The 21,175-nt window shown below is 52.7% G+C and overlaps 4 protein-coding genes across 30 annotated transcripts; 1 reads left to right on the top strand and 3 right to left on the bottom strand.

Moving 5' to 3' along the window:
* Positions 1 to 1,285: 1,285 nt before the first annotated feature.
* Positions 1,286 to 3,756, top strand: EMC9 (ER membrane protein complex subunit 9). Its single transcript, XM_069595720.1, has 5 exons — positions 1,286 to 1,790; positions 1,941 to 2,017; positions 3,117 to 3,186; positions 3,277 to 3,371; positions 3,520 to 3,756. Exons 1-5 carry the CDS (start codon positions 1,593 to 1,595, stop codon positions 3,698 to 3,700), a joined length of 621 nt encoding a protein of 206 aa, XP_069451821.1. The 5' UTR covers positions 1,286 to 1,592; the 3' UTR covers positions 3,701 to 3,756.
* On the bottom strand, positions 3,747 to 9,244 carry PSME1 (proteasome activator subunit 1). Of its 2 annotated transcripts, XM_069595719.1 has the most exons (13): positions 8,599 to 9,244; positions 8,425 to 8,492; positions 6,273 to 6,425; positions 5,700 to 5,732; positions 5,491 to 5,553; positions 5,270 to 5,380; positions 5,136 to 5,181; positions 4,921 to 5,018; positions 4,602 to 4,670; positions 4,449 to 4,516; positions 4,305 to 4,359; positions 4,145 to 4,231; positions 3,747 to 3,973 (listed from the first exon to the last, which is right to left on the bottom strand). In XM_069595719.1, the coding sequence occupies exons 3-13, from the start codon at positions 6,309 to 6,311 to the stop codon at positions 3,893 to 3,895; spliced, it is 750 nt and encodes a 249-aa protein (XP_069451820.1). In that variant the 5' UTR covers positions 6,312 to 6,425; positions 8,425 to 8,492; positions 8,599 to 9,244; the 3' UTR covers positions 3,747 to 3,892. The 2 variants fall into 2 exon arrangements, with proteins under 2 accessions (XP_069451820.1, XP_069451819.1); XM_069595718.1 differs by lacking the exons at positions 8,425 to 8,492; positions 8,599 to 9,244 and adding an exon at positions 6,909 to 7,616.
* Positions 8,651 to 10,186, bottom strand: FITM1 (fat storage inducing transmembrane protein 1). Its single transcript, XM_069595708.1, has 2 exons — positions 9,654 to 10,186; positions 8,651 to 9,288 (listed from the first exon to the last, which is right to left on the bottom strand). The coding sequence occupies exons 1-2, from the start codon at positions 10,100 to 10,102 to the stop codon at positions 8,676 to 8,678; spliced, it is 1,062 nt and encodes a 353-aa protein (XP_069451809.1). The 5' UTR covers positions 10,103 to 10,186; the 3' UTR covers positions 8,651 to 8,675.
* On the bottom strand, positions 9,654 to 20,884 carry DCAF11 (DDB1 and CUL4 associated factor 11). Of its 26 annotated transcripts, none has more exons than XM_069595682.1 (16): positions 20,332 to 20,884; positions 19,507 to 19,741; positions 18,491 to 18,618; positions 18,130 to 18,257; positions 17,791 to 17,855; positions 17,377 to 17,477; positions 16,993 to 17,139; positions 16,732 to 16,786; positions 16,309 to 16,377; positions 15,909 to 15,966; positions 15,625 to 15,810; positions 15,113 to 15,266; positions 14,545 to 14,697; positions 13,621 to 13,727; positions 13,371 to 13,530; positions 9,654 to 9,735 (listed from the first exon to the last, which is right to left on the bottom strand). In XM_069595682.1, the coding sequence occupies exons 2-15, from the start codon at positions 19,659 to 19,661 to the stop codon at positions 13,396 to 13,398; spliced, it is 1,641 nt and encodes a 546-aa protein (XP_069451783.1). In that variant the 5' UTR covers positions 19,662 to 19,741; positions 20,332 to 20,884; the 3' UTR covers positions 9,654 to 9,735; positions 13,371 to 13,395. The 26 variants fall into 26 exon arrangements, with proteins under 26 accessions (XP_069451783.1, XP_069451782.1, XP_069451789.1 ...); XM_069595681.1 differs by lacking the exon at positions 9,654 to 9,735 and adding an exon at positions 11,440 to 12,040; XM_069595688.1 differs by lacking the exon at positions 9,654 to 9,735 and adding an exon at positions 11,440 to 12,040 and having other exon boundaries at positions 19,507 to 19,713; positions 20,332 to 20,868.
* Positions 20,885 to 21,175: the final 291 nt, after the last annotated feature.

The following is a 21,175-nucleotide window of genomic DNA, read 5'->3' on the forward strand; positions in this document are numbered from 1 at the left end:
GTGTGGGGTGTGCTCGCAGTGTCTGGGCCACACTGGGTTTGCCACCCCCCAACCCGCCCCGCTCACGGCGTGTGTGCTTTCTGGGTCTACACTGCTCAGGCTCCAGGTTGCTCTGCAGGGGAACTGTCTAAAGTGGGCCCTGGGTTGCATGCACTTCCCAGGTCTAAGCCGCTCAGGTTCAGGTTCTCGGGTACTCCACAAAGGCACAGTCTCGGTTGGGCCTGCGCTTTGTGCCCTTCCCAGGTCCAAGTAGCTCAGGCGACCAGGTGCTTGGCAAGCACAACACTCCAGGATTCTTGCCTAGAGAATTACACGGACAGAGGAGACTGGTGGGCTAACAGTCCATGGGGTAACAGACAGTTGGACACGACCGAGCAATTACACTTTTACTTTCAGTGTCACCTGTGTCCAGACACTAAATGTGAATGATGTGATAGGAAAGGGAGGGGTGCCAGGAAGACAAAGATGAATTAGAGATCCATCCTAGTCTTAGGAAGTCATCCTAAAGAACAGGGTGGGGGCTGTCACATGCCATCAGCCATGAAGATAACCTGTATTTGGGACTTTCGTAAGATCATTTCCATCTGGAGGTCTCTTGAGTGTGTCCTGGGAGAGACGGCATTTGGGCAGAGTCCTTACAAGAATAATCAGGCTTTGGAAGGCTCTGCGGCTGAGGTCAGGGAATGAAGAAAGGTACAACCCTTGTCATCAGCTCAGGGCAAGCCCAGAGGGAGAATGAGGTTTTACTGCGAAAATTATGGGTAGATGGTTGGGTTTCTTCTCAAGGGTTGGGAGGGTAAAAAACACTTCCAAGGCATTAAGGCGAAGGAAATTATACCACAGGACATTATGGGAAGGATAGGTCAATAAAATTCTTTTTGACCTTTACCTCCTCCTTTCTGCAATTACTTCCCCGGGGAAACCAAGGGCCAGATAACTTGAAGTGCGAAAAGTAACCCGGCTTAGTAAGTGGCAGAACCACCACTCTAGAATACAGACCCATTGATTTCATAGCAGGAACCATGCGGTCCGCTATGTACCTAAGTTCGAGATTCCACGGCTCCTGTAGACTCGCGACTTGGGTGCGGGCTCCACCCAGAGGGCTCAACAGGGCCTGTATAGACGGGAAGCAGAGGTAACAGACGCAGCCATCTTGCAATCAAGAGCCGAAGTGGGACAGCCTAGCCAATCAGCGCGCGGGCAACTCTCTAGTTTCCAGTCAAAGGCGGGGCGAGGTTGGATACTACCGGTGATTGGGCAAAACGATACCCTCTAAGCCTATCAAAGAGTACCATGTGGGCGTGACTCCAGAAGCGGCTCGGACGCGGAGCCCGGCCTTTGCGTGTGGCAGGCTGCGCCGTTTGGGGGCGGGAGTGGCGGAGCTCGGTGCTGCAACATGCCGTTTTGGCCGCCTGCATTCCGGGCCAAGTGGGGGCCGGGAGTCGGGCCGAGGTCGGCCTGAGCTGACCGACTGCTTTCGAGTCGAGTCAGCGTCACCGTCGAACCTAAGTGAGGGGGCACGGGGAAGGGCCTAGGAGGGCTCTGGGGCTCTGGAGGGGGCTTCGCGGACGCGAGCTGGGGCTCCGCTCGCCATGGGGGAGGTGGAGATCTCGGCCCGGGCCTACGTGAAGATGAGCCTGCACGCCGCCCGGTATCCGCATGCCGCTGTCAACGGGCTGTTGCTGGCGCCGGCGCCGCGGTCGGGAGAATGCCTGTGCCTCACCGACTGTGTGCCCCTGTTCCACAGCCACCTGGCCCTGTCTGTCATGCTGGAGGTCGCACTCAACCAGGTGCCGCCGGACGCCCATCGACCACCGCGAAATCACCGCGAAATCCCCTAACACCCCTAGCCCAAGCCCATCCCTGGTTTCTTGGCAGTAGTGCGCACCCACAGGGCGGGCGGCACGATTTAGTTACTGATGGCCCCTTTCCCATGGCAGGTGGATGTGTGGGGCGCGCAGGCCGGGCTGGTAGTGGCAGGGTACTACCATGCCAATGCAGCTTTGGACGACCAGAGGTGAGTGGGGTAGCCAGAGGCAGAAGGCTAAGGGTTATGGGGTGGCGGGTGTCAAGAGAACCTCTCTTGGTCATTCCTTCCATCTTCCCTTAATTCAAGGCTTAGGCACTGTAGAGCAGGCACTAGGCTGCGTACGCAGTGAGGAAATATAAAGAAGCTATTTTTCTGAAGGAGCTAGGTGGGGGTGGGTAAGACAATATCAGTCTGAAACCTGCTGTAACTGAGATGCCCCCCCACCGCCGTCCCGCCCCAACAAGTGCTGAAAACAAAGAAAGCTCAACTGGAAATTTTTATTTTTTTAAAGGAGGTTTCTTTTTATGTATACAGTTCACCATTTAACGACACAGGCTTGAACTACCTGGGGCCACAAACAGGCAAAAATTTTTCACTAAGTACTACAGTACTACAGGACCCAAGGTTGGTTGAATTCCAATGTGGAATCCAGAATAGGGAAGGCCCACTGTAAAGTTATCAGCAGATTTTCAGCTGCTGAAGGCTCTGTGCCCCTAACCCCATCGTTGTTCAAGGGTCAACTATATATATAGAAAAAGCTATCTAGTTATAATCAAGTATTCGGGTCAAACTATACTGTTTTGTAATTTGATTTTCCCTCCTTAATAAATATCTGACATCTTCCCATCTCTACACTAATAGCTACCTTAACCTAACAGCTATATAGTATGAATATGGGCGTACCATAATTAATTTAATGCTTTACATTAAACATTGAGGTGGTTTCCATTTTTTTTTGTTATTACAGACACTGTCCTATTAATACAGTAAATTCTTTATAAGTAGAATTTCTGGGCTAGCATATGTATAGTATACAATAGAAGTTTGGATGGTTATGCCAAATTACTCTACAAAAAGACCATCGTAGATTTCCACTCTCACCAGCAGTGTCTGAGCACCTGTTTCCCACAGCACTGCAGCATCAGGCAGTCATGCATAAAGCATCAAGTAGGCCGGGTGCCCCCAGGCCAGATACAGGGAAAGGCCATCGCTGCATCCACGTCTTTGAGACCTGGGAGGCCCAGCTCAGATGGATGCAGTCTGCCCGCAGTATGCTCCTCACACCTCTGATCTTCCCTCTACACAGCCCTGGGCCCCTGGCCTTGAAAATCGCTGGGCGGATTGCTGAATTCTTCCCTGATGCAGTACTTATTATGGTGAGGCTTGGTTTTCAGAATGGGGAGTTGGAAAGAAAGGAGGAAGGGGGAACCCTTGAAACCCTCACCAGCCCTTCCTTGTCCACACAGTTGGATAATCAGAAACTGGTACCCCAGCCTCACGTGCCCCCAGTTATCGTCCTGGAGAACCATGGTCTCCGCTGGGTCCCCAAGGACAAGAACTTGTGAGTGCCCCTCTCCTTCCACCTCTTCTTGGAAGCCCACAGCTCCTGAGCCTCCTCTGTTGTTGGTTCTGTCCCAAGGGTCCTTCTCTAGACCTAACCTGGCCCCGCTCTCTGCTGAGTTTGACTGCCATGGAGGTTATTATTTCAGAGTGATGTGGAGGGACTGGGAAGAGTCACGGCAGATGGTGGGAGCATTACTAGAGGGCCGGGCCCACCAGCACCTTGTGGACTTTGACTGCCACCTTGATGACATCCGAGAGGATTGGACCAACCAGCAGCTCAACGCCCAGATCACCCAGTGGGTTGGTCCCACAAATGGAAATACCTGAGCCAGGGCCAGAGGGGAGGCTCAGGATCCAATAAAGAGACTTGGGCTGTTGGGCAATGGTATGACTATGTTTATTGTGCCTGGGAGGCAAAGGTGAGGGAGAAACCAACAGGCAGAAGGTGGGGAAAGTCTGGAGTCCCCTGTAAAAGTCAGAAGGTCTCTGCTGGAGCCATCACAGAATGAGAAGAGGGTCTCAATAGATCATTCCCTTTGTTTCTCCCCTGGGCTTCTTGAGCTTCTCGAAGTTCTTCAGGATGATGTCATATAACACAGCCTATGGGGCCAGGGAGGAGAGAGTCAGCCACCAGCTCCCAGTGGCTCTGTACCCCATTTCTAGCCTTGTGGAGAGGTTGCACTTTGTAACCCTTCACCCCAGCCTGCAGGGTCAGGGAGTGGGTGGCTTGGGAAAGCTGCCTCAGCCCGCCCCCAACTCTCGCCTCCTCACATAAGCATTGCGGATCTCCATGACCATCAGCCGGATATCCCGGTACTCTGCCTCATCCAGCTCGTGCACCAGTTGCCGATAATCACCCTGCGGGAGACTTGGATCAGGCCTGACTTCAAGTGTCCCTCCTCCCTTGCACCCAGACTGAGACCTCACCTACCACATGGGGCTGCTTGGCTGCTTTAGTTACAGCATCACCGCGCTCAGAGAAATACCTGTGGGAAGTAGAAGGGTATGGAGCAGGAGGAGGAGGGAGCAGAGGCCTCAGTCTCTGCCAGAGGCAGAGCAGTGGGCAATGACTCACTTGGAAATTTGAGTGTGGAAGCCTTCTAGCTTGGTGTGAAGGGCAGTCATCAGCTCAAACACCTTCTCCTGGGGAAAGAAAGCAGAAGGGAAAGTGGAAAGCAGCAAGGACTGGAGAGAGAAAGTTGGCAGAGGAGTGGGGCAGTGCTCTCACCTGGACAGCCACACCAAAATTATTCCCATCCTCAATCCGAGGTATTTGTAGCTGTAGCCAGGTGGTGACCTGGGAGGAGGGAATGGCAAAGAAGCCCCATCAGTCTCAAACCCAATTCCCAGCTTCCTGTCCTTTGTTTCCTTGCTCACAGTGAATGGGAGTGTGTCAGGTCTGTCCTGAATGCCATGGCCTGGAATTCTGGCTTTACTTGCTGTGCCCTCTCCTGCTAAGACCTGGCAGGTGCCATGCCCAACTGGTAGGGAGAAAGGAAGACAAAGGGTTTGACCTGAAGTGTGTGGACGGAAGTGGGGGGGCTCACCAGGTTGAGCTTCTCAATGACATCCTTGATCTCAGGCTTTACGCGCTGCAGGAGGACCACAATCTTCTCGTTGCAGCTCACTGGGCCACATGGAGGACCTAGGAGGTGGGCACTGGGTCAGTCACATGACTGGGACTGTGCCAGGCAAGGAAAAGGCATCCTTAGGGAGGAGCTCCTGGGAAGTGAGACACAAGTCCCTTCCACCATAGTGATACCTTTGTCTTCATCTTCCCCTTTCTTCTTTTCATCCTTGTCTTCCTTCTGCAGGGAAAGGGAGGCTCTTGGGAGTCAGGCCTGAGGCTGATTTTTCCCCGGGTTGGGTCCCTCCTCCCAGGAATTCCCATCTTGCCTCCTGCTGTTTCCTCCGCTCCTCCTTCTCTTTCTCCTTGACTGGATCAGGCACTGGGATGTCCAATGGGGCCTTCAGATTGCTCAGGTTGGCTTCATTGAGAGCTGGCTCCTGGTGCAGGGTGGGAGAAGGGCTGGAGGCAGGGGCGAGCTCTCACCTCCTCACTCTCACAGCCCCTGAAGCTCTCCCTTTGGCCTCTACTCCCTGCCCAGCCCCAGTACCTTTAAAAATGCATCCAACTCAGAAATCTTCCTGGGAAAATAGCTCCCGAGCAGGTTCTCTGTCTGTGTGTAGGGTAACGGTAAGGGAGGATGGGGGTCAGAATCAAATTCCCTTCCTAAGCAGTGAAGGAAGGGCTGCCGCTGCCTAGCAAAGGAGGGCTGAGCAGTGGGCTTGGGGAGGGGTGGGGTGATGACCACGCAGGTCTTACCTTAGTACATAGGTCTTCACGGAACACATCCACCTGTGGGACACAAGCAGCCCTTCAGAATTTGGCTTTATGGCCAGTTTATTCGAGAACCCTTAGGGTTGCATGGGGTGACTTGGGTGCGGTGGGATTTGGGGAATAACATTCCTGGAAGTGAAGGGCGAACTGTTCAAGAGGGAACAGATCCCTCGGTGGGCAGTGGGAGGAGGGATGTAAGAGAGCTGCTGCGACTGGGGCAGGGTCGGAGTGCCCTGTGGAATGGACGCGGGGCCTCCCATGGTGGCAGGGCAGAGCCCGAACCCCGTCTGTGTGTGGGCCCGGGCGCCAGGCCAGCAGATTTCCCCTTCACGCCAGGGCTCCGCTTCACCTCACCCCGCTGAACCTCGGCCGCCTCGCCTCTCCTCCCGCAGGCAGACCTGGCGGGGCTCTCCGGGCTCAGGTGCTCTGGGCACGGGGCCCATGAGTGTTCGGATGACTGACCCCTACTCGAGGGGCTGAGGGGCGGGTCACGGACTCCTTCAGTGTCTCGGAGGCACCCCTCCCTGATGGGCCCTTCCTAGAACCCGCAGCGCTCACCTTGGCTTGGGCTTCGGGCAGGACCCTGAGCGTGGCCATGGCCGGGGTAGGGGCCTGGCGAAGCACGCGGAGCGAGGAGTGGGCACGGGGAAGGGAAAGTGAAAGCAGCGCTCGCTCCCCGCACGGCCTTCCTGGGTAGTGGGAGTGGAGGTACTAGAGGAGGCGGGGACAGACCAGAGAGAGGCGAGGAGCTGAGTGCCGGGAGGTAGCCCAGCCGGGGCTCCCCCTAGAGTCGGAGAGGCGCCTTTCCGCCTCCCCGCATCCCCATCGCTGTCGGTCTTTCGATTCCCCGCCCACGACTCCGCCCACCTGCCCCACCCTCCCCTCGACGCCCCGCCTCCCCGGCCACGAGGCCGGGGCCCGCCTCAGGATTCCCCGCCCCTCCCGCCCCCTGCCCCAGACCTCGGGCTCTCTTCCCAGCGCCGCCTGGGACAGTGATTAGCCTTATCTGCCTCTCTTCTGGGTGGTGAAGCAAGACTTGGCTTCCCTTCCTTTGCCCTGCCAGCTTGGACCCCTAGCTCCACGGGCATCGTCTGGCCCACGCAGTGACGTTCAGACTCTGGCATCATCCCATCACAGGACCTGGTCAGCTCTCTTAAGACCCTTGTGGACTCCATTCCTCTGTAACCCACTCACCACGCAGCAGCAGGATTCCACCTTGCTCTTGCTTAAAACGTTCTCAACTTCCTGTTGACCTTAGAATCCAAAGGACTTTCCTGGTCCAAAAGGCCTATCTGGCACCTGTTCCCCTTCAACTTTGCTTCCCACTGTTTTCTCCCTCTTTTCAGTTATAAATACCTGGACTTTCCAGTTGTTTCTCAGACCTGCCAGCGTTGTTCATTCCTGCCTCAAGGCCTTTGCTCTTGCTAATCCCTTTGCCTGACACAACCTACCCTGCCTCAGGATGTCATTCTGTTCTCAGCTTAGATATCACTTCTTCAGAAAGAACTCTGCTTATAACTCCCTCCAAGTCTATTAGAAAGCAGCCTGTTTTAGTACCTTCACAGCACTATCTCTATGAAGTTAGTTTCTTTTTTGAGGATAGTGTGGTTTAGAGCAGGAGTTGGCAAACTTTTTCTGTCAAAGACCATATAGTAAATATTTTAGGCTTTGTAGTACCTGTAGCAACTACTCAACTCTGCCATTGTAGCAGGAAACCAGCTATATAGTTAAATAAATGAGTGTGGCTAGTTACCCTAAAATTTTATTTATGGACTGCTGCTGCTAAGTCGCTTCAGTGGTGTCCGACTCTGTACGACCCCATAGACGGCAGCCCACCAGGCTCCCCCATCCCTGGGATTCTCCAGGCAAGAACACGGGAGTGGGTTGCCATTTCCTTCTCCAATACATGAAAGTGAGAAGTGAAAGTGAAGTCATTCAGTCGTGTCTGACTCTTAGCGACTCCATGGACTGCAGCCTACCAGGCTTCTCCATCCATGGGATTTTCCAGGCAAGAGTACTGGAGTAGGGTGCCATATGGACAGTGGCATTTCAATTTCATGTAATTTTCACCTGTTATGAAATATTCTTTTTTTTCAACCATTAAAAAATGTAAAATCATTTATTAGCTCTCAGGCCATATAAACAGTGGCCACAGGACTGTTGCTTGCTGATCTCTGTTTTAGAGCACAAACAACAGATCCATACTGCCTGGGTTAATAATTCTAGCTCCAATATTTACTAGTTGTGAAAAACTTACTTAGCTCTGCACTTCCATTTTCACAAATGTACAGTGGGAACACTCCTAACTCATGGTGTTGTTGTGAGGGCTAAATATGTGAATTTATATAAAGAATTTATAGATACGTAGAATGGTGCCTGATACAGAGTAAGCACAATAGTATTATTATTTGTAAGTTTATCATCAGGTAGTAACCCACGGGCCCCCAAACAGCAAAAACTTTGTCTTTCTTATTCACATGGCAAAGAACTATGCTTGGCTCAATGAACATCTTTTAAGAAAATAAGCATGTATAGACCCTCTTTGGAAAGACAGGGTAGAAAGGGAGGCTGAGTAGGGTGCCCAGATAGAAAGGCCCCTGAGGATGGTTAGGGGGGATTCAGTGCTGGAGGCAGGAAAAACAAATCAACCAAGCTGGAGATGGAGCATCTGTTTAGTGGGAATGTTGCCCATCCCTGAGGACACTGTTACCTGCCCTGGCAGTGCCAGTCTTTGACATCAGAGCCCCAGATATCTTGATGTCTGCAGAGACCAGGAAACTGAAAGGACAATAGGAGGGACAGGGGTCAAGCATAAGGACATTCAAGGTCAGTGACAGCAAGGAATGACTGGGGAACCCTGGCGACTATTATACTCTCTTCTTACCCTATCCACCCTTTACAGGTCCTGCCAACCCAGTGATGAACAGAGCCGGAGCTAGGTCTGATGTGACTTTATTCCTTTCAGTTATGCTTGTGGCTGGAGTGGGGGCGAGGGAAGAGCCCATGGCCGGGGCTCCCTGGAGACCAGGGCTGATGATACCAGCTGCCATAGGTGAGGTACCAGGCAAAGGTACCCACTGCGGCCCCCACCACCTTGTGAGTATACTGGTGGAAATAGATGACGGTGCAGAGCAGCAAGAAGTTCCAGAGGCCCAGCAGCAGCACGTTGAGCAGGAAGACAAGGCGCAGGGGTGCGCCGGCAGGCAGCCCATGGGCCAGATACTTGGCGAACACTGCTGCTTCCTCGGCCATGAGCAGGCAGCAGAAGGTGAGCAGGAAGGTGTGGGAGGAGACCGTGTAGCCCCGCCATTGGTGGCCAGCCGCTAGGCAGCTGCGGCGATCCGGCAGCTCGTGGAGCAGCAGGCCCTGAGGCAGAGGCTCGAAGCAGGAGCCGGTCAGGTCCTCGATGAGCAGGAAGGCCCGGCCGGCCCCCCGCCACACAGCTGCCCCCACCACCAGCCGGCTCAGGTGCCGGGCAGTCACTGCCACGCGCCGTGTAGCCAGGAAGACCACCAGCAGCACAAAGCCCCCCAGGAAGGTGCAGGTCCAGCCCCACGCCGAATTCACAAACTTTCTGTGGGCAGAAAAGAGGAAAGGCTATTGAGGCCCCTCAGTCCCATCGCTCCCTGTGTGTTCCCAGCCTGGCTCTGTCTCCAGTCGCAATATCACCCCCTGTTGTTTTCTGTGCCCTCTTCCCTCTTCTCCCACAGCCACTTGAACTTGGCCATCTCCTTAGAGGTCCATTCAGCTTTCTAGGGTCCACATTTCCTCTTCGGCCCTGCTCCTGTACCCCCCGGCTCTGTCCCCCTCCCCCCTGACTTTCTCCTCAACCTCCTAGTCTATTTTTAGTGTCTCACACTGGCAGGAGGACAGAAACCTGGAGGAAGCCGGGATCCCTGAGCCCAGGCAGCCAGCGCCCCCAGCCTTGAGTGGACTCACATGTTGAAGAAGTTGCCGTGGCTGGCGAAGATGGTCCGAGGGTTGACGTGGAACTGCAGAAGGGGCCCAAAGATGACCACTGCTGCCAACCAGGCATGGTAGAGGCGACGTAAGCAGGGGCTTCCCAGGAGGCGGGCAGCCTGTTCGCTTCCAAAGTACAGCAAGGCAGAGGCCACCCAGAGCAGCACCCTGACCAGGCCGCCCAGCAGGGCCCGGATCCGGGCCCCGGCCCCCCGCCCTGCCCCCACCACCGGCCCCCGCTCCATGTTCCCTCCCCTCCCCGCTAACTGCTTGCTCTGCTGAGCAGCTGAGGAGGGGCTGATGGGGCCCCCCCTGGACAAGGACAGGCAGTGACAGGTGTGGCAGACACAGGGCAGAGCCCTGTTGGCAGCTGGCAGGCGGGGGAGAGGGGCGGGGGGCAGTGAGGGGCCAGGGCTGAGGGTTGCCATGTCAGCAGGGTTCTCACTTTGGGTGTTTCCTGACAACGGCCTTGTTCCTTCCCTGTTAGTCTGTGTCCCTTGACTTTAGGTCCTATGTCTCTAGGTCAAACCATGTTCAGGTTTCAGGGTCACTCCTGTGGTTCAGGGCTGTTTTTGTCCACAGCTTGCTTGGGTCTGCTTGTCCCTATTTGGTCAGCCAAAGTCACCCCAACCCCACACAGGTTGGCCTCTCAGAGCCCCAAAGATCAAGTTCACTCCCACATGATAGGGGGTGGAGGAGACCCTAGGAGGAAAATCCCCAGTCTGGAGTCCATCAAATCCTTGGGGTTGTGCCCCTCAATTACCTTGGGGCTTGGCCACACATAGAATGTGGCCTCCAAGCCTGACCACTGAGGCTGGAGCCATAGGGTGGTGAGCAGCTTACCCAAGCGAAGTCCCTGTTATTCATTCAGTAACTATTTTGAGATCCCTATTTGTCTTCTCATTTCTCAAAATGAGATTTGAGAAATGGGATTTCAGGGGCTACCTTTGTGGAGGCTCATGAAGTAGTGAAAGGGATGAGCAAGAAAGGGTACCTGGGTTCTGGCCCAACTCTGTGACTTTGAGAAAATAAACTAACCCTCCTTGGTCCTCAGTGCCATCATCTGCAAACTGACCAAGATGGATTAACCAATTAGGATCCTTCCAGATTCCATTTCCCATACCTCGACATAGCATGTGCTCAGGGGCTCTATACCTGAGGACCTCCAGAAGCACTCACACATTTTTAAGCTGACACAGAGTTTTTCATTGCAGTTTTAAATAGCTGCAAAGGACAAAATATCTAGTGTATTATATATACTTACTTTTCAAAAATAAAGCTATCTATATAACTCCTTCCCTGGTGGCTCAGACGGTAAAAAATCTGCCTACAACAAAGGAGACCAGGGTTTGATCCCTGGGTCAGGAAGATCCCCTAGAGAAGGGAATGGCTACCCACTCAGTGTTCCTGCTTGGAGAACCCCATGGACAGAGGAGCCTGGTGGGCTACAGTCCATGGGGTTGCAGAGAGTTGGACACGGCCACTCGACTAACACTTTCACAACACTAGTGATTATATACCTCACCATTTTTCATTTTAAAAATGTGACAAGATCTTAACAGAAATTATATTTCCATTCTATTCTCCCTACAGAATTTATCCTAATATGTTTTTATGCCTGAAAATCTTCATTGATCATACATAAGTCTCTGCCAAAAAAAAAGAGTAGATGATTTGAAACAATTTTTACACATTTCCTGTGACCATAAGTTGAATTTTTTTCTTCTGTATTGAATTTCCATATAAATTAGTACAAATTTCAAAATTGTTAGTAGCACAAAATATATTATTTGTACAACAAAACTTTCAGAGTTTGATAATAATACAATAAGATTGTATTGGAAATGCATCTCTTAATGAGAACAGATGGCCCTTGGGGTCTTGATTAAATGAGGATTTGAGGACACTAATCATTTTAGTTGGCATCTCCTTCTAGCATCCTGGAGGTAAAACAGTTCTGGGTGAGATGGGTGGCATCTCTGGGTGTTAGGGGGTAGAGATAGGTATCATTTATTAACTAAGCTTTGCAACAGGGAGTCCCTCCTGGGCGAAGAGGCAGAGGGGAGATGAAAGGACCAGTAGAGATCCATGTGATGGTTTCATGCAGGTGGGTCAACTGGAGGAAAGAGATCACCTGGAGGCCAAGCATCTGGACAATTTATTCTTTTAAAAGTGTTTTGCTGTTGAACACGTACATCTCTTAATCCCTTGCTGTGTCTCTAAGACCCCTTGGAGGTGTGCATTCTGGTTCCAGAACTGCCTTAGAGATAATGGGGAAGGTGAGGCCAAGCTGCTCGCCTATTGTCCACACCATGGGTTTGCCCTGAGGCATGGTGGCTGACCGCTGTATGCCTCCATTTCCTCACCTGGAAAAAAGGGTGCTGTGAGAATGGGTGAAGTCCTGAGTGTGAAGTGCCCAGATGGGGCCTGCCATCAGTGCCCACCAGGTGATCTCTGGCTCTGGGCTACTTCTTTCCATAGACTGGACCAGCTCCAGGGCAGAGCTGATGTGGGTGTTCCGGGTTCTCATCTAAACCGTGTTTGAAAGTGAAAGTGAAAGTGAAGTCGCTCAGTCGTGTCCGACTCTTTGCGACCCCATGGACTGTAGCCTATCAGGCTTCTCCGTCCATGGGATTTTCCAGGCAAGAGTGCTGGAGTGGATTGCCATTTCCTTCTCCAGGGGATCTTCCCGACCCAGGAATCGAACCCAGCTCTCCCATATTGCAGGCAGACGCTTTACCATCTGAGCCACCAGGGAAGCCCAAAACGTGTTTACTTCCTATTATCTCAATTTCCATTTGCTGAGAAGTTTCTGAGGTTGGTGAGGGACTCCCTGTTGCAAAGCTCAGTTAACAAATGATTTTGGTATTCCCTTTCATCTTCGGGCATCAAAGCAGTGATTTCTCTAACAGAGGAGCATATCTGAAAGCTTTGTTGAAACCATTTTCTTAAAGTGAGAGGATAAAAGATTTGCAACAGGATAAAGAGAGAGACAGACAGATGCTGAGCCAGGTTCCCACAGTTTATTGAGGGAGCCAAAGCCAGTGATAGGACAAAGGAGTCCTACTTCAACATCCCTCCTTGAAGCTGCTGGCCTCTGGCATGATGGAACATTCTGGGAGGGGGAGGACCTGCCCTGTGTGGGGCCACACAGAGCCTCTCACACCATAGCCTGCCCACCCCAAAGACCCAGACGCATGAGAGAGAAGACATAATTCCTGCCGTGGGAGGGTGCTTATCCATCCCCCTCTCCCTGAGGGGCTAGAGCTCTAGCCGTTAGGACCTCTGGAACAAAGGCCAGCACTCCTGGCCCTCTGACTGACCAGTCTAACTAATCCTCAATGTGAAGGCCTGGGCAATGGGCCTTGCTGATGGCACAGTTCAGACCTGGCCCCAGGCATCTACTCTAGGAGCTAACACTTAACATCCAAACATGATTAAAAACACTCAGGATAGTTCTCCTGCTGATCAGATAATGGCAGTCCTGCCAGACCCCGGCCAGAGACAGAGGTCCAAGATGATTGAGTGTAAGCATGTGAGAGGACCACACTACCCCAAGGGGAGGCTCTCCCAGGGGTCAGCTAGGGGCCCAAAGCCTGGGATTCTGTTTCTCCCCAGCCAGTGCCAGTGAGTCCTCAAAGATCCCCCATAGGGGAGAAAAGAAGGAGAAGGTGGAGAGCTGGTGAAGAGGCTCACCCATGACTGGGCCTGGAGGTCAGATCTACTGGGGCGAGGAAAAGGCTGTAGAGGGGTGGGACATTGGGGCAGGGGTGCTGGGGTGCTCCTCCGACTCTGGCATGTCATCCTGGAAGTACTCAGCCTGGCGGTACTGCCACAGACGCAGATTCCCGTCCCACTGCAGGGTAGAAGATGGCAAGCAGTCAGGGGACGCTGCCCTCACTCGGTCCCAGACACACGCTGGCCACCCTCACTCTAGCATCCTCACCGAACTGCTGACAATCTTCTCCTCAAAGGGGTGCCAGCTGACGTCACGCACGCAGGCCTTGTGGCTGGTCAGCTTCTTCACGATGTGGCCACTGAGGAGGTCGTACACTGTCCGGGGAAGGCCAGAGTGGAGAAGGGCAGCCAGAAAACCTTCCAGCCATCCCTCATCTCTCCCTGCCTCTCAGGCAACCTCCCACCTTCCCAGAGGAACAAAGCCCACATCTGGGGATGCTGTTAGTTTCTTTTCCCTACCTCAGGTTGAGAGTATGATCTAGCAGAGCCTGGGTATCTCTGGCCCTTAGCTAAATGTTACAGGGTCAACAGTTAAGAAAATGAAATGTGGCTTTAAAGCAGCCATTTTTTGGAAAGCTCACAAGATATGGGAGACACCACAAAGGTGAACATGGGCCTGTCTCCATAGACTTGTAAACCTGCTGCTCCTCTTCTGGACTCGGGTGTGCCTTCCTCTCTCCCTGGATGGGCCTTCATCTCAGCACCTCCCTAGGTCTATCTTAGGCTCTGTCTTAGGCTCCATCCATCCGTGTCTGTTTCTTTTCATGCATTCCTCCTGCTTCAGTGGCTGTACATCTTTTACGACTTGCTTTTTGTGTCATTCTTTCTGTCTCTGTTCCCTCCTACCTTTCATCTGTAATCTCTTCCCTGACTGATTAAAAAACAGAACCGTGTATATTTTTGGTGATCTAGTATATTTACTGACTAGAATTCTGTGTTCCTTTCTTAATTTAAAATGCTAATGAATAGAATGTTTTCTCTTTCTCTGTTTAAGCCACCCTGCCTCAGGCTAAATGAAATTTCATTATAGTTCTCACTGGATTTCTTAAGGTGCTCACTGGTGCTCACAGGTAGAATGCCGGGGGAACATTCCTGCCCTTCCCGAGACCCCCTGGTCTGACCCAGTCCTTACCGACCACTTTGCCAGTGGAGCAGCCACTGTAGATGAACTGCTGGCCGGTGCTGTGGGTGGGGGAGAATCGGCAACGGATGAGGGTGTGCAGCACCCCGTGGCCCCGGTAGGTCATCAAGGAGCTGTCCCCTGGGAGCTTCAGCTTCCGCCAGGCTGGGGAGGGATGCAGGGCAAACCCGGGGTTAGGGAGTCTGGATTCTCCTCTATCACCAGTCCTCAGCAAACAATGATGCTCATAGACAGTCCTCTTTCCAATCCCCAACTGGTGTCTCTTTCCCCACCAAACAGTCAGGTGATATACGCCAGTATGGCTCTGCTGATTGTCAAGATGCTGCAGTATTTTCGTATCCATTGGCTTGGAGTGAGTGATCCCCAGTTCCCACATTGGTAACTCCTGACTTTCCCACGGTTCAGCAAACAAAGAGTTAATGCCTGGCAAGGGGGCGTCAGGAGAGGGGTCCCAGCTTCATCCACCATGCCCACACTGGGCCTTACCACAGGTTAAATACTTTAACTAGCACTCCTGACTCTTCACTCTCCAGACCTCAGGTCCCGCTTCTGCTCTCACCTTTTTTGGGCACCTGCTGCCAGCGGTAGTCCCAGTTTTGCTGTGTGGCAGCCTGGCGAGAGGCTTCCATGCCTTCCCGGCTAGAAAAACGCCGGATATCCCAGAGCTTGATGGTCTGGTCTTTGGAGTTGGAGATGAGATATCGGGCATCACCCTGTGAATCCAGGATGGATAAGGAGGATCAGAGCCCCCCCTCTCAGTTGAGCGGTATGAACGCAGGCTGCTCTTTGGTTTCCTCTCTCTTCACCCAGGTGGGCCTCGCCATTGGTTTCCTACCACGGGCCACACACCCTGGCTAGGCTTCCCCTTCTTTGTCCAGCACACTGACTGGCTCCTGTTCTACCTTGGATCAGATTGTCTTCTACTTTTCTTGTACAGAAAGCCCCGCTCCTTGTGGATGGTGCTGATCTTGCAAACCGTGGCTAAAGGTGGAGCTTGGAGAGTTGCCACACCTGTTTGCTTTGATAGCACAACTCAGTCGCCTGGCTGTGCGGTCCTGCCTCTGCACCCACCTTACTGTCAATGAAAGTGATGCCGTCCTGATGTCCGGCAAGTGCGCCCACAGGCTTGGGGTCATCTTCTCTCATGGTGCGTCGATCCCACACTTTGCAGATGGCATCGTCACCCCCGGAGAACAGGATTTGGGAGCTGACATCAGCAAAGGCCACCGCATTCACATCATCCTCATGGGACTCAATCTAGGGGAGAAAGGGACCAGAATGTTTACAACCTCTTTCTAGGTCTTCCAACAAGCCAAGGACCAGGAGGCGGGGGCTTGAAATCTCGGGAGCAATACCTGAAGGGTCCGCCGGTTCTGTTCTCGATCAAAGACGTACAGGCAGCCATCATTGGCCCTGAAGGGGAGGCGATAAAGAGGGCTTTGGAGCCAGAATCGAGAGGACCCATGCTACATGTGCTCTGGAGACACTGTGTCTCGAAGTCCCGCTAAGGGGCAAGCCCTTGTGTCTTCTTATACAGGAGGTGGGAGAAGAGTTAGCTGTGACCTCCCATCTCGTGCTGGAGAAATGGTGCTTGAGAAGTGAAGCCACACATAAATCTTGGCCCTGGAGAAGTCCTGGTTGTTCTCCACAGCTGCCTGGGTACGGGTATCTACTATAGTCTCTGTAATGGTAGAGCCCGTTTCTGGGAGAATTTCTATCTCATTAAGTTCTGGGGGCATCCCCACAAACACTCACCCTCCTAGCACTTCTCGTCCATCTGAGGAGACAGCGATGGAGAATACAGCGAAGCGACGTTCATCTGGCCTGAAAAGAGACAAGGAGGAGCTGCATTAAGTGAACTTCCCTTTAGCCCAGGTTAATCCACAGAATGTGACAAGGGCCGTGAGGCACACTGCTGAGGGGAAAAGAAATCCCGCCAGCACACATGCCAGAATGTGGGGCACCTCAGTGAGGAACCAAGAAGAATCCTGCAGCCATCTATTTATCCTGGTCCTCTGGCTGACAGGCTGGGTGGTTCCCTCCCAGAAGTCCACACAGAGAAACTTGCAACCAGTGTACTTTCCCCTCTAAGTGGGAGTTCCAGTTCAAGAGGTATGCTCCTAGAGAGCCTTTCTTGAGTAGTTTCTGATGAGTCTGACCAGTAAGGGAAGCCAGTACCTTAGATCCAGGGCAGTGTGTGTGTCTCCCTCCCCGTAGATGTTGCAGATATGAACTAAGAGAAGCAAGAGAAACAAGAATCTTTCAGGGCTGAGGTAAGGAGGGTAGAGCCAGGGAAGAGATAGAACAAATGGGAAGGAAGTTGGACCTGGGGAGTAATTTGTCCAGGAAAAGGCATGGAGTCATGGCACGGAGGAGATGGGTGTTTGGAGACCTCAGGTCCCCAGCTGGAGAGACCATGGAGGTCTGGGGCACACTCACTGTAATCGGACCAGCTGGAGTAAAGGAAATGGTTCCCATCAGGGGTGAAGGCCACATCCAAGACGCTCCAGCCGACATCTCGGGCTTTGATGCTCTTGAATTTACGAAAGCGGCCATACCGGCAGTCATATAGTCGGATTGTCTGGTCTGTGTGAGTGGCGATCAGGCAGAATTAGAAAACAGCCTCCTGGAATCCTCCCTAGGTCAGACCTCTCTCGCTCACCACTGATCTGTGGAATCTTCCCTTGATCATGGGACAAAACATGTGTTCTAGCTAAGCATCCTTAAGCCAGGGTCTGAGCTCCCTGGATCTGGGGCTTTCTAGCATCAGTCAGAGGGAACATCTCTTGTTCTAAGGCAGCTGGTAGGACTAGGGTATGGTACCTTGACAGGCAGACATGAAGATTTGACCATCTTTGCTGTAGATGCCACAGAAAGCTTTCTGAGAGTAGGTATCGGTGAAGCCCAGATCGTTGGGCAAGAAGCTGGGGAAGCAGAAAGAAAGTGAGGGTAAAAGGAGCTCAGGATGGCTCCTTGTCCCAGTTAGTAGCATCCTAACACAGCTGGATGTGAGTACAGGGGCATTCTTCCCGGCTTTGGGTATAAGCCTTTGTCGTTGATTCATTCTATCATCCTCTCAATTGCTATACTTTTCCACTTTGCTCATTCTCAAAGCCTCAACCCCACATAACCTAACTTTAATATCCCTGAGAATCCTTTAACACTCATGCTTTCAAAGTTTAAGAAAGTTTAGACTTATCTGGCCCCTGGAATCTCTCCACCAAGCCCCATACTCACTGAGACATCACTCGAGACCGTTCTCCAAGGGAGAAGCTTCCCTGGTGGCAGAGGCCCCGTTCTCTCTAAAGGAAGGGATTGGGGAATATTGCTAGTAGAAACAGAGGGCCACCTCAGCCACACCAAGCCCCCTCCTCCAAAAATATTGCTCTTGCTACAGGAATGAACCCAGCACATAGTAATATGTCCCACCAAATGCCCACTCAGGCTGGTTGAGAGTGCTCCAGCTCCAGCACTTGAGGCTTCCTTGGAAAGTTTACTTCCCTCTTCTCTGGGATTGTGGCTTCTGGCTGCACTAATAGTCCTGCTGCCAGACTGGCTGGATGAGGAGAGGCCTACCTGGTGCAGCATTTGAGGAAAGCTGAGCTCCCGGGCTGCCCGCCTAAGCCCCAGCCGCCCTGTGGCCAGTTCCACTTGTGTCTTGATCTCACTGCATTCCAGCTCCCGGGTGTCAGGGGTTGCATCCACTGTGAGCACCAAAGAGAAGTTTCATCCTAGGTCTTTTCCAGCCCCAGCAGATAGTTAGCAAGGCTGTGCTCAGCCTTCTCAATGTGGCTGAATATACTGGGGCTGCAAAGACTCCCTCATTCCTTGAATTATCTCATCTTTTTCTTTCAATTTTTGCCAAAATTAATTTTTTTTTAAAGTTTTGTAGTGGAAATCCTTTGATGTTAGGGTCTCTGTCTGTCTTTCCTCTTACCTGGTGGATTGTATCGGTCTCCAAGACGACCATCCCAGGCACTGTCATGCTCTTCCTCTGAGTCCGAGAGGGCCTGGATGAGCTGCAAATTTGCTGCACCTCCTCCCTGCACCAACCTCACTTGGCCTCTGTGGAGAGACCCCCCACCCCGTGATAAAGGGGAGGATCCCTTCCCCAGACCAACCAAATTCAGAGTCAATGGTTATGTAGTTCATAGACCACCTTGTCCTCAAACCCCTGTACTGTCCCCATGTTGAGGTTTGAGGCTGACTAGACCGTGGCTGTTATTTTGTCTCCTATAAGACACACCAGGAAGCTAATTTTCACTCTTACAAGAGGAGCAGAAAACCCCAGCATTGCATGGATGTTGGCTAATCTACTGATTTGACTTCCCAGAGAGTTAGAAATTCTGAGAGCATTTCCTTCTGAGTCTCTGCCCAAGGAGTCTAGCATAGGACATGGTTTTCTGAAGGGATTCTCAAGCCTGCCTTCTCCCTCAAGGAGCCATAGCTAAGAACCAAAGCCAGTTGCACCCCCTTTCCAGGCAATTGCCAGTGGTCACTTCCCTCAAAGCATTCTTTCTTCAGGAACAGGATTAGAGTTAGGTTAATTTAAACTTGTTTTTCAAGTAAATCCATGTGGCCTCATATCATGTGTCAATGACTTCATTTAAATTCAACACCCACTTCCCCAACTCTTTTCTTCACCCCTCATAGCACTTCCTTCCCACCAGGACACCCCTCCCTCTTTTTTCTTTTACTTACTTGGAAAATAGGTTACATGTGTGTAGTCATAGCTAGACTCCCTTGAATAGTCCCCTCAACACAAGAGCAAATCATCCTGCTGACCCTGCCTAGGGGAGTGCTGCCAGTGTCCAGCAGAGAAGGCTGTTCTGCTCAAACAGAACAGCTATCCTGGGCTGATCCCATTTTCTATTCTCTGTAACTTCCCCGACGGGAGCTGGTATCAAGGGACTGTGGTGGTGCCTGGTGGGGACACACCAAGGGGTAAGTTACCTGCGTAGGAGATAGGCCAGTACCTGGGCCAGATCCACATCTTCATCCTCCTCTTCCTCCTCCTCACTCCTACGCAGGCCAGCCCCTCTTCGGGGCAAGCCCTCGGAGGGGTCTCCGGACCCAGTTCCTGCGCTGCTACTGTTACGTGATCCCATCTTCTGGTCACAGCATCCTTAAGTCCTGTGTGGGGACTCCTCCTGTCACCTCCTTGGGTTTGGTGAAAGCAAAGCCTGCTCTAGAAACACCAGAGTTTCCTGAGATCGATAGTAGCTATCTCTAGGAGGGCGACCCTTCCTAGGTATTGAGATCCCTTCTCCTCAGCCTGTAACAACTCCCAAGGCTTCGGGAACACAAACCTTTCCCAATCCTGTGAAGCAAAATAAGCAGAGTGAAACCTAGGGCATGACCCTAGCTCACTAGTGAAAATCCTTTGAACAGGAATTTCTCAGTTTTCCACCTCAAACTCACCTATCAAAGTCCCTGGGGTGGGGGTGGATTCCCAGGTAACCTCTCCGGCGAACCAATCAAAACCCCTCGCGGATGGAAAGGCGCCTCATTAGCTTACCCACCTAGCCAATCAGAAGCCTTAGAACTCAGAGACCCCCTCGACGCCCCCCTTGCCGGCCAATTAGAGCACTCCCTTGCGAGAGCCGGTGGCAGCAACAACCAATGAGGTTAAAATTCGGCCTAACACCCCCCCCCTTCCTTGCCTCACGCCCACGTGGTGTTCCGGGGGTGTGTACGCTAAGCGGGGGCAGGCAGGGAGGAAGCCGAGAAGCACCTCCCACATAGTTTGCGGTTACCGCCACGCGCGAGACCACCCACCAGCGAGAAGCAGTCGCAGGACCAGCAGCGGCGCGAGGCCTTGTTTACACGGACTGCCGCCGCAGCGTCGGCTAACCGCTTCTCCGTCACGCGCCGCCTTCGTCACGCATCTCCCCGCTCCGCGACCGGCGGATTACGGACGTCACGCGACAGCCCTGACGGCCCAGCCCTCTTGGCCAGCTTACTGGACAGCTGAGCGCGGTGATTGACAGACGGGCGGGAGAAAGTGCGCGAGGGGTTTGAGGGGAGGAGAAAGCGCGCAGCCCAGTAGGGGCGACCGCTCCTTGTGGGAGGAGTATGTAGGGAACCGGGTGCTTCCTGAATATGAGACCACGGAACTAGACTAGATGAGCGAGGGGCGGGGCTTACAAAAGACGTTGGCGCGCTTCCGTGAGGTGTCTTAACAAGGGATACAATTTGCTGTCGGTCCCTTGGGTTAGTTTGGCTTCGCACTTTTCAGACGACCTCTAAGGACCTACTCTTTCCTTCCCTTTTCCCCTTTCAGCTCTATCCTCTCTCTCTTCGCCGACTGCAGCTACTGCCGTCCCTGCCCTAAGGGGTGCCCGGCGCCTTTGGGACGTGTTCACGTCATAGGCCCTCCACCCTCCCTTCCGGACTTAGCTTCCGGAAGCCTTGTTCTTGTAGGGTTTGCGGTTTCTAGACCTCCTGTTAGCAGCTTTGGCAACTTTTTAGGTGACCCCTGTCGGTCTTTGCTGACGTTCCCTAACACAGACACGGGTCTCCTTTGGCCTTTACTTTTTGTCTGTTCCCCTCAGCCGCCCCCTGGGCCCTCTGGGATTTGCGGACTTTCCTTAGATCTTCTGTGCTTCGGGTGCCTCTCCGC

The sequence above is a fragment of the Ovis canadensis genome, chromosome 7 (genome assembly GCF_042477335.2).
Source record: "Ovis canadensis isolate MfBH-ARS-UI-01 breed Bighorn chromosome 7, ARS-UI_OviCan_v2, whole genome shotgun sequence".
Classification (NCBI taxonomy): Eukaryota; Metazoa; Chordata; class Mammalia; order Artiodactyla; family Bovidae; genus Ovis; species Ovis canadensis.

Bases quoted from the DNA above. Each gene is read 5' to 3' on its own strand.
- EMC9 (XM_069595720.1), top strand. From the start codon at position 1,593: ATGGGGGAGGTGGAGATCTCGGCCCGGGCCTACGTGAAGATGAGCCTG. The intron at 1,791-1,940 runs GTGCCGCCGGAC...TTCCCATGGCAG, and splicing joins TGGAGGTCGCACTCAACCAG to GTGGATGTGTGGGGCGCGCA. The intron at 3,372-3,519 runs GTGAGTGCCCCT...TTATTATTTCAG, and splicing joins GTCCCCAAGGACAAGAACTT to AGTGATGTGGAGGGACTGGG.
- FITM1 (XM_069595708.1), bottom strand. From the start codon at position 10,102: ATGGCAACCCTCAGCCCTGGCCCCTCACTGCCCCCCGCCCCTCTCCCC. The intron at 9,289-9,653 runs GTGAGTCCACTC...TTCTGCCCACAG, and splicing joins CACGGCAACTTCTTCAACAT to AAAGTTTGTGAATTCGGCGT.
- DCAF11 (XM_069595682.1), bottom strand. From the start codon at position 19,661: ATGGGATCACGTAACAGTAGCAGCGCAGGAACTGGGTCCGGAGACCCC. The intron at 18,258-18,490 runs GTAAGAGGAAAG...TGGTGCTCACAG, and splicing joins AGACCGATACAATCCACCAG to TGGATGCAACCCCTGACACC. The intron at 16,787-16,992 runs GTGAGTGTGCCC...TGCTTCTCTTAG, and splicing joins CTCCAGCTGGTCCGATTACA to TTCATATCTGCAACATCTAC.
- PSME1 (XM_069595719.1), bottom strand. From the start codon at position 6,311: ATGGCCACGCTCAGGGTCCTGCCCGAAGCCCAAGCCAAG. The intron at 5,554-5,699 runs GTAAGACCTGCG...CCCTACACACAG, and splicing joins GTGAAGACCTATGTACTAAG to ACAGAGAACCTGCTCGGGAG. The intron at 4,232-4,304 runs GTAGGTGAGGTC...AGTCTCCCGCAG, and splicing joins CAGCCAAGCAGCCCCATGTG to GGTGATTATCGGCAACTGGT.